The sequence below is a fragment of the Pollicipes pollicipes genome, unplaced genomic scaffold, assembly GCF_011947565.3.
Source record: "Pollicipes pollicipes isolate AB1234 unplaced genomic scaffold, Ppol_2.1 Scaffold_4002;HRSCAF=4701_pilon_pilon_pilon, whole genome shotgun sequence".
Classification (NCBI taxonomy): domain Eukaryota; kingdom Metazoa; phylum Arthropoda; class Thecostraca; order Pollicipedomorpha; family Pollicipedidae; genus Pollicipes; species Pollicipes pollicipes.
Genome location: NW_023596420.1, coordinates 27,438,627 through 27,449,123, shown reverse-complemented (window position 1 = coordinate 27,449,123; position 10,497 = coordinate 27,438,627). Strand labels below are relative to the sequence as shown.

At 48.1% G+C, this 10,497-nt stretch overlaps 1 protein-coding gene across 1 annotated transcript; it reads right to left on the bottom strand.

Annotated features, from left to right (window-relative positions):
- Nucleotides 1-4,179: 4,179 nt before the first annotated feature.
- On the bottom strand, nt 4,180-8,696 carry LOC119094313 (uncharacterized). Its single transcript, XM_037217384.1, has 4 exons — nt 8,691-8,696; nt 8,316-8,371; nt 7,122-7,262; nt 4,180-4,291 (listed from the first exon to the last, which is right to left on the bottom strand). The coding sequence occupies exons 1-4, from the start codon at nt 8,694-8,696 to the stop codon at nt 4,180-4,182; spliced, it is 315 nt and encodes a 104-aa protein (XP_037073279.1).
- Between the last annotated feature and the right edge of the window lie 1,801 nt (nt 8,697-10,497).

Below are 10,497 nucleotides of genomic sequence, written 5' to 3'. Positions count from 1 at the left end.
ACCAGCTCATCAGCAAAGACCCCTGTCGAGACGTTTTGTGTGAACCTGTTAGCCTCAAGGTTCGAAGGAGCTAGGTCAATGCTGCAAGATGGTTGGGTGCCGTAACTTTGAGTTCAAGAAATATATGGTGCTGCTGTGAAGACTACTTGACACCGCCGACATTCTGCGCGCTACTTTACACATGGTGTCTCTTTTGACGGCCTCCACGACTCTGCCCCCACCTTTCCCAATCGCTTTGAGACATCGACACCCATGCACTGACTAGTACCTGCTTCAGTTGCTAGTGATAATACTTTCATTCTGGCATAAGATAATGGAACAAACCTGGGCAACGCAATGTCCGACAGCATTTCACAAAGGTTTCCCTTCGTCCTCGCAGAGGTTAGTGTAGCTGTTGTAGCTATGTGCGCTTCCTTTGCTGACATTCAAAATTGATCGATATGACAACTGCCTTGAGGATCAGTCTCTAGATTGGTCTCATCAACTGGACATGGTTTGAATGGCTGTCTACCTAAAATGTGAGACATGATGTTTGTACTTTTACAGCTATCCCTCTCATTGGCATTGCGAGCATAAACACCTGGTCATTAGTAAAAGACTGTGAGTGTGTGTGTGTGTGTGTGTGTGTGTGTGTGTGTGTGTGTGTGTGGTGTGTGTGTGTGGTGTGTGTGTGTGTGTGTGTGTGTGTGTGTGTGTGTGGTGTGTGTGTGTGTGTGTGTGTGTGTGTGTGTGACATTTAATGCCTGTTATAATTAAACACTAGTTGCGTAGCCGCCAGGTACCAGCCTTATCATATCCAACGCTGTTTCGCTCCATGGTCACACAATGCTCGTGGCCAATACAAACTTTTCTCTCCCCTGTCCGCATTCCTTTCTTCACGGTCTCGCCGTCGGTGCATACTCCCGCTCTCTGCGACACTGTTGATCGTTAGACATTGACCCTTGAAGAGCCATTGACACATACCCATCATATTCAATGTAGCCAATAGAACAAAAACCGCCTAAAGGGTCTTCACAGCAGTACCCCACAGCTTCCTAGAAATCAAATCTGTGACATCCACCTACCTTGCAGCATTAACCCAGCTCCTTCGAACCTTCAGATTGACAATATACACAAAAACATTTTAACAGGGGCCTTATCCGGTGAATTGATGCATTCTGGGACAATACAGGCCTTCTTTTGTTGGAAATGCGCACCGCTTTAGACTTGCTTATCCAAAATGACAGAGATCATTCTAACCTCCAACGCAACGGGGAAAAGATGATGACTCGTCACATCGCGACCACAATATCAATAATGAATCTTACAAGAAAGATAAATGTAAGGAGAGCTTTGGCGTACAATACTTTGCAGCGGTGGTCGACATACGCTTAGGAAAATCGCACAATATTTATTTGTTTGTGTGACTCCATAAACAGCATTTGCGTCTCGGCCTGTATTCTCCGTACTGCTGCATCTTTTTGACGAGGGCCCTCCGCGCAGCGGGTATGCAAGCGTTTGACTGGGTTATCGGCGGCCGGGGTCACAGCCATCGAAAAAAATTGGCTGAGACAAGAGCATGTACTCGTACCGGCACATATAAGCACTACTGTGTGTAGCTAACCTCGTAATGTCGAGCGTAATTGTCCAAGTACTTCGCGCATCGTGTGATACGTCTGCCACAGTTTGAGTTGGAAAAGTGGGATTGACAGCTCGGCAGCTGGCAAGGACCGTTTCCAGCGACGCCTCGGCAAATGTCGGCCATGAAAGCCTCGTAATTCAAGTATTAAGCGTCCCCATGCATTTGGGCTCGGACTTAATCCTGAATGTCATCCACTGTTAACAAAGATCAATGAAGCCATCGCGGATCTTGAGGCTGGCTGTCTCCTGGAAGCAGTTTTGCGACCGCTAACCCTGGCACGCTTGACATTCAAGCATTTTGCATCGCTTTCCTTGACCTTTTGGTTGGTGAACCACCACATGACATGTCACCCAAAGTCACTCTGAATGTTCCAGCGCCAGCGATATTCTGCCACGATTGGTCAGTTAAAACATATGTGGGGTATGTGGTTCGATGCTTCCGAGGTCGAGGGCAAGGTTTGGCCTTGGTTTGGTATCCGTTCCGTCTGAAGATGATTAAATCTAGCTAAAAATGCAGAGAGAGAGAGAGAGAGAGGAGAGAGGAGAGAGAGGGAGAGAGAGAGAGAGAGATGAGAGAAGAGAGAGAAGAGAGAGAGAGAGAGAGAGAGAGAGAGAGAGAGAGAGGAGAGGAGAGAGGCGAGAGAGAGATAAGAGGAGAGAGGAGAGAGAGAGAGAGAGATGAGAGAGAAGAGAGAGAGAGAGAGGAGAGAGAGAGAGTGAGAGAGAGAGAGAGAGAGAGAGAGAGAGAGAGAGAGAGAAGGAGAGAGAGAAAGGAGGAGTAGGAGGAGAAGAGAGAGAGGAGAGAAGTGGCGTCGAGAGAGAGAGAGGAGGAGGAGGGACCGAGAAGAGAGGAGAGAGAAGGAGGGATGAGAGAGGAGAAGAGAGGGAGGAAGGGGAGAGAGGAGGAGAGAAGAAGAGAGAGAGGGGGAAACAGGACACTGACGCAATCTGCAGTCGGCGCGGGCGGTGGGCGGTAACTGACGATGCCGCGGGAAGGCGCGCGGCGGGCTGACATTGTTACATTAACGGAGCCATGTATAATAAAAATATGCTTAAATCTCATACAAAATAGACACCACCGTGCTTGTAGCTCAACAAAGAACAGAACTCTAGGTTTTGTGCCACCACAAGACAGTCTGGCATGTGTGATGTTATAAAGCTGAAAAACGCGATTTTCTGGAATGTTCAGCCTTTGACCAGTCACAATGGGGTCAATTATTGATCTAGAGCATAAGAACTAGCGCCAATGGCAAAATGCTACTTAAGCCAATTCATTGGTGTTTTCTGCTAAAATCTATCTTAATTAACTTGAAAATGCCGGGGCATCACATTGCCCCCTTCCCCCCCCCCCCCCCCCCCCCCAACATCAGTTGGCGTAATACAAAGCGGCGAGCCAGGACGAAGGTTATAACTTGCTCAATGTCTGTCTGGTATTTATTTCAGCCATTGCACTTGATCGATCAGTAGTGTAAGCGGTGAATGCGTGTAGACAAAGCTTTCCTTACCAGCAAATCAAAACATATCGGCATTCAGTAAATAGGCTTTGCTTACGACATCTCCGTATGTCGCACACGAAAATGTCAGATCTTATGTGTGTTACATTTCTGAAAGAGAGCTTGCGTGTTTAGAGGCGGAGAAACGCCAAATGCTGCTGCGATATTGAATGTGATTCAGTGAGTATGTAATGGCCAGCCCGGTATCGCTGTAATACACCCGCAACTTGGTCTGGAATGACAAAAGTTTAAAAACGTATCAGTGCTGATGACTGACCATGTCACTGAAAGTTCGATGACGCTCAACAGCAACAGCCGCTACACTAACAGTCGCCTAAACGAACGGACAAAATCATTGTCACAGAACGGCATATACCATCATCATTTTCAATATGTTTATTAAACAAGACATGCAATAGAAAGGGGAGGCAAATCAGAAAGGCCCAAAAGGCAAGAGCTTAAATCGAAGAACAATATTTATTGGTGTTTGTGGACCACACACATGACTCATTAGCAATATCAACATGTGGACACGTTTCGTATAGCAAGGAAATACAAGTCACACGCGCCTATATGCTGACAAGGACCGTCGCTGCGGCACCACGCATCCTGCCTTCTTAAGACTGCCAGCGAAATGTATTTGCCCCTGCTTTTGAAAAAGTAGAAAGAGGCGCCCCACAGATGCCACCAAATGCACGACTTTCACAAAATACCAGATGCAAGAGTTTATATAACCATGAGTGTGCTCGCGGCCTCCTCCCAATTCTCCCATTGGTCGTATTTTTCTCTCCCGTAACCATATCCACACAAAAAAACGCCAATGATCCTGCAACATGCTCCAGGCACTTTCAGTTGCACGACTACAACAGCAGAATATTGTACCATCAAGTTACATCCTTGCACCTAACCCGCTCCTTACCCGCCCTCAACCTTACCTAACCCGCCACCGAAAACACGTCACCTACCTCATCAAAACTGACTCCTAAGTTATCAAGCTGAGCCCCGGCTGCCGCTACCCACCGCCCCACGACGGCACAGCACGAACACGATCATCGGCGAGCGACGATCAGGGTGACGCTGGCTTCCGCGCCATCAGCAGGAAGTAGGAGTACCGGACGGTGACAGGGATAACGTTATTATCGACCTCCGGGTCGCCGTTGGAGAGCACCGCATGGAGTCTGGGGAAACAGCGAAGTCAGTTCACCATGATCGATTACGCAATCGTATAAGGCACATCCTGCACACACTGCACTGAATGGTCCTCAAAATGACTATCTCGGTTCCCAATCTCATCCAAGTTGGAACGTTCCCTCTAACACACTACGACGGGAATTAACTTGCGCCCGGTCGGGGGTGTGAAACAACCGCGCCCGGTCGATGGGAAATTGACTTTCCCTGGGATATCCAAGTTCCAGACGCCGTATAAGAAAAACAAAGGTGCGGTTGTGAATGTCTCGTCAAATTACGAAGAACCCAGACTAAGTCTTTGACTACTTCAAATGCGAGGTCACCAGAGGTCACGAAGGTAACAAAACGATCGTTTTGATAGATGTTGTTAAAACCTATGTTTACACGTCAAGGCAGATATTGAGGGCACGGAAATAAGCGTCAATATTGTCCGGAGTTCATTTTGATCATTTCTGTTGCCCGCAGGGGTCAAGTCAGATCAGGTCACCGTTCAAAATTGACCTGGCGGTAGCCTACAAGAACAATATTTTCTCAATGCGCTCGGGACAGATTTATTGTTTTGAATGCAGCTGTGGAGTAAAACATTGTATACACCAAAATACCATTCGAGGCAAACCTTGAGCTCATCTGAGGTCACCTTGGGTCAAATCTATACATCATCCAAATGAAAAAACCGCAGTGTCAACCGGGTCTAGGTGACCAATACCATGATTTCCGTGGTCAGAAATCATGTCTTGTAAATCTGCAGGTACTCAAAATCGCAGAGCTGTTGTCCATATCATACACCGTCCCTTCCACGCTTGGTGATGTATTGGCAACAAACTGGGAGTAGGCACGTTGGTACATACAATTCTGCGTCACCAACGTCACAACCTGGCAAGGAAGTGGTTGCATACGTCGCACTCGTTCATCAAGCTTCTCCACTATTGACGACAGATTATTGACCTTGGATAACCTCATATGACCCTGAATGTCCTCACGTGACCTTTTGTGACTTTAATATGCATCAGAATGTTATCACATGTTTTCAGTGGAGTATTCTTATTCTGCGTCCAGGGTAACCTGTTAAAACTGCCTATTTTGAGCTCGAAATATGTTTTTTTTAGAGGGTACCAAAAGAGGCAGGCCATGACATGGGCCAGGATCATGTGCTCTGTGATCGTATGATGGCGGTGTATGTGAGTTAGGACTATTTTCATGATATAGAAAGCTGCATAAAGATATGTACAAACTTGCAGTATGTACCAAGAAATGGCAAAGATTCACCTGAGGTCAGATCAGTGACCTCACCTGGTTCGAAAATTATGAAAGGTGAAAACCGTAGGTACCATTATGCTCTATTAACACAGTAAGTTTGAACAATGGCAAATAATCCACACAAAAGCTGTGTGGTCAAAGTTCTTAAGGGTTAACCTCTTTGACCTGACCTAAATCGCTGATTTTCGTAGACTAAACATACAATTTTCGAAAAGAATGTCAAATTTGTAGATGAACTGGTACCGAAACGTTTTTCCTGTGCTCGAAAAACCATAGAGGAAGTAAACTTCCCGCCGGGTGGGCGTGAGTTCAAAGCCAAAGAACGGAGTGCAAACTTATGAAATAGGTGAGACGAAGTATCAACATTAGACAGAATAATTGCTCGTAGAATAATCCTCCTGGAATAATTCCTTGGAGCATCACATTTGTCTGGCGTTTTCATGGCTAACACAATAGTTTCGACTGGTTAATTATTCAGCCGTCGTCAGGTGTTATGCAATCCTGAACAGAACATGACCATGGTTGTATGTTTTGTAAAATGCGCCGAGGTAGCTGAGTGGAGAATTGGGTAAAACCCGCTATTAAGATGCGGGAAAGGAGGTTTTTCTCGGCATTGATCCTTCTCAATGTTAGGAGAGGAGGGTGAATGGAATAGAGCCCGTGAAACGAAATTGGGAGTTATTTAGTCATTCACTTTATGAAATATATGATTAATTCAACTTTGCTTGACTTCACGGTGTTTGGCTATCAGCCGTTACAGCCGTAATTGGTTTTTCTATCGTAGCCTGCAGAGTTCACGGTTGGTTGTTGGGGTACAATCGTTCTTCAGCTTGCTGTATCACTAGACATGCTGTTCCGCCTGCAAATGCAACTCATATCGCATAGCCTTTGTCAGCTGGGGTTTTGATAGTGTTGTGATTGTTCAGCTTCGTAATGGCTGCTTGTTTATCATTGGTTGCCTTTAGCTAAGGTTGTTTGGCCTTTTCCAAAGCCCGTCTGACTTTGCAGCTTAGGTCATCTCTTTGTTCTGCATTCTGCATTCTGCGTTCTGCATCTCCAAAGTTGCATTCTCTCTTTTATGGGGCCACTCATGACCAGCTGGTTTACTCGTGTGTTTGATGTGACGAAATTTAGTATTTATTCGGTACTCTTAGAACATCGTTAGGTGTTCGTCTGTCCGGCGAAGAACTGAATGGTGCTGTGACCTTGTATGCGTCACAACCTGAATGGTCCCCTTGGAAATGCGTGGATTCGAATCGGGATATTCTGATTACAGGTCCAACCCTCTACCATTTATGGGATTGGGAAGAACAATATTTTAATGTCTAAATTGCTTGACATTCAGTGCCTGCATATTTTGCGATGATGTGCTGAATAGGGAGGCACATTAATTTGATCCCTACGCTTATCTATAATAGCCTATGCTTTGACGTTGCATACCACAACGCGTTACGCCATTCAAAAGCTGCCACCGATATAATGCCGCAGAATTGCACATCAGAAAACAGAGGAACCCCCCGTCGATCGACTCCCGGACCGCCCGGCCGGCCATCCCCCGCTCACCCCTCCCGGGTCTGCTGCAGCAGGGCATCGCCCCGCTCGGCGCCGCAGCGGGACACCATGGTTTGGAAGGCGGACCAAGTTTTGATAATGCCCAGCAGGCCGTCCAGCGTCAGCGACTGCTCCTGGTAGTGGCTCTCGTCCCTGCGGCCGCGGTTTTCACACGTCAGCACTCAGTTCGAGGTCACGGGCCGGCGGCAGGCTGGGGTCAGAGCCCCGGCCAGACGCGGAGAAGGGCGTGGGCAGTGTCGGAGGAAGACGACATATGGGCCGCGGTGGTGGAGGAGGTAGTGGAAGGAAACCGGACCAAAGGTGATGTTAGGAGAAATAATCGTCACATGGATAGACACCCAACAGTAGACGAGGTCTGATGCACCAAAGTCTGAATGCACCGAAGTCTGATCACTTGAACGACATGCTTAAGCCGTCTCCGCAGCCTTCTTCACATCATTAGAGATTACTACCAAAGTGGAAAACAAGGGTAATTTCATTAAGGAGCACATCACCAATGTATTTTCTGTTTTGATGGCAGTTAGCTCCGCAGTGTTGTGACATTCCCAGGCCACAGTGCGGTGGGAAACCACACTCTGAACCTGGTCAACTTATTGATCGATCGCACCGAACATGTTCGTGCAACCGAGAAAAAAGAGGGTGCGCCCAAGCAGTGGTGTCGTTACACGAATGATCCGCAATGACGATTTTAGCGAGAAGGGATTTTAAATAAGCCTTATTTACGTTAACACATGCAGCGTACCGCAAATAACGAGATGGAATAAGAGCGTATCCTTGGTGAATAGTGCCAATTGTTGGATGGCCGGCATAGCTACAGCAAGTGAGGGCGCCAGCGAGGACCGCCAGCTCACAGACCGTTTGGGTCACTATTTTTGTAGGTCCCACGTCAGGCGTGTGACACAAACGCTGTTGGCAGAAAATCCCACCGCAAGAACATCACCAGAGCATGTTGCGAGGCTGACCACAGCGTGTCCAGTGTGTGTACTTGACAGGCAGTAAATGACAGTGGACGTGGCATCTGTGCGCCGCCGCGACGGTCACACATCACGCCACACTTTAACACCATCCCACACAGGACAGCACTATGCCCCTGTCCAGCGGCGTCTCGCCAGTGCAGGTGTTGCCACGCGATACATCCCGCTGACCCTCACGGGCCTGTTCGCCGGCGGTGCAGCTGAGACTCACCTGACCTCGCCCGGGTAGGGGAGCCGGAAGCGTGGGTCGCTGTACCGGTCAACGAGCTCAGCGACGGACGAGGCTCCAATAGCCGGCTACTGGTCGTCCTCAGCCTGTGAAACACAACGTGGTAAGGTCGGCCACTTCCTAGGACAAAATGGCGGGACAGACAGACTTCCTGCTCCACGCAAGCTCCCAGGCTTCACACTGCGCACCCGCTGGGAGATTATAACGCTTTCTTGTAAGCCGAATTGATTTTAAGAGAACGGCAAGCATCGCTGCACCGCGCAAGTAAAGAGCAAATCTGAACCCAGCTAGCCTTCATGTTTAAGGTGTACCAGGACTCCAAGCACAAGTCGTAGATCGCCAGCAGCTGCAACTCACCTGCATCATGACGTTATTGAGTTCGGTCCAGAGCGCGCCGTTGCGGTACAGCTCGGGCAGGCCATAGCAGTATATAGCGAGCACGCCGCCCGGCGCCAGCACGCGGTCCGCCTCCGCGAAGAAGCGGGGCAAGTCGAAATAGTGACAGCACGTGCAGGCGGTGACCAGCTGCACGGACTCGGCGGGCATCGGGATCTCCTCGGCGGCAGATATCCTGGCGGCACGCGGAGAGAAGCAGAATGGATATGACATGTATACAGGGTATGACGTCAGGGAACGAGGTGGAACGGAGACTGCCAGGCGGCGGAGAGCAGGCGGAACAGAGACTGCCTGGCGGCGGGGAGCAGGCGGAACAGAGACTGCCTGGCGGTGGGGAGCAGGCGGAACAGAGACTGCCTGGCGGTGGGGAGAAGCCGGAATAGAGACTGCCTGGCGGAACATTGACTGCCTGGCGGCGGGGAGCAGGCGGAACAGAGACTGCTTGGCAGTGGGGAGCAGGCGGAATAGAGACTGCCTGGCGGTGGGGAGCAGGCGGAACGGAGACTGCCTGACGGTAGGGAGCAGATGAAACAATCGGTTTCCAGGCAAAAGCGAGCGAGTGGAGCGTAAACTTCTTGGCAGCGAATAAAGGGACTAAACGAAGACTCTCAGGCGGTTGAGGAGCTCAAGAGAAGTGTCTCTGCTTTCGGCACCAGCATCTGCTATACATTCAAATTATATATAGAGTGTCGTCAGCTGCAGCACATGGTAGCCGACAACAATTAGGTGCAAAGAAGCATGCTATTACAAGGCTCTCAAAATATTTCTTCGAAATAGTTAAACTCCAGGTTGAACCAGCCTATACACTTTTCCATGCTCATCTCAATGCTGTCCTGTGGTGGCACAAATCACAGTTTCGCTATTTTTTTATTGAAATAAGACACGTAACATGCATTTTATGGTGCATAAGATGAGACAAATAATGGGTGACGAACGCATTTAGTAAGAATGGTCATACCGTGAGAGAATGGTCCAAATAAGTGGCAATATAGAGCTGTTCAATTTTCACAACCTTGTTCACTGGTGTGCTATGTCTGTCATGGCTTTTCTGCCACTGGCGCTCTTGCTGTATAATATATATATATATATATATATATATATATATATATATATACCTTTTGTTTCATAATTGTTTAGTTTTTGGTAGCACAATCTGGTTTGTAGATGATTTGAAAACTTCAGGAATAGCAAAAACGTGCATTATTTTGTCTGTTAATATTTTCGACCCACAAAAGAGCGCCAAACCTGACCCATAACCCAGCTAAAAGCCCATGGGCTCTTACGGGTCTGACATTGGCGGGTTGGCGGGCTGAAAAGTTGCGTATCTAATCTACACTACGTCAGTTGGCGTTACGACACAGCTAGAGAGGGAACTCGCTCAACGTTACACTTTGTGTTTTCATAGCGTATCGAACTCGAGTGGGCTGCTGAGTTGACCTTACAGGAAACCTTCTTCCTAACCCAGGCTCTTTACCCATCCGAGACCGTTCATGTAGTGTGGCAGTCGCTATAACATTGATTTGTCTTCATATTTCGGCCTTGCAGTACTTCTCTCGTCTTAGGATGTCAGAATCGCTTCATCTTTACCAAATGAAGCCGCCTTTTGAATATCATGAGGTCTGCATATCCTCTTCAGATTACGCGGTAACTTTTCCACGCCGAGTCTACAAGATCTTTCGTCGCATGATTTCGTAGTTTTCGGACCGTTTTGTTCGCGCGGAGAGAAGTTGTGTTTAGCTGTGTTAACTATGACTATTGTTATGTCTGG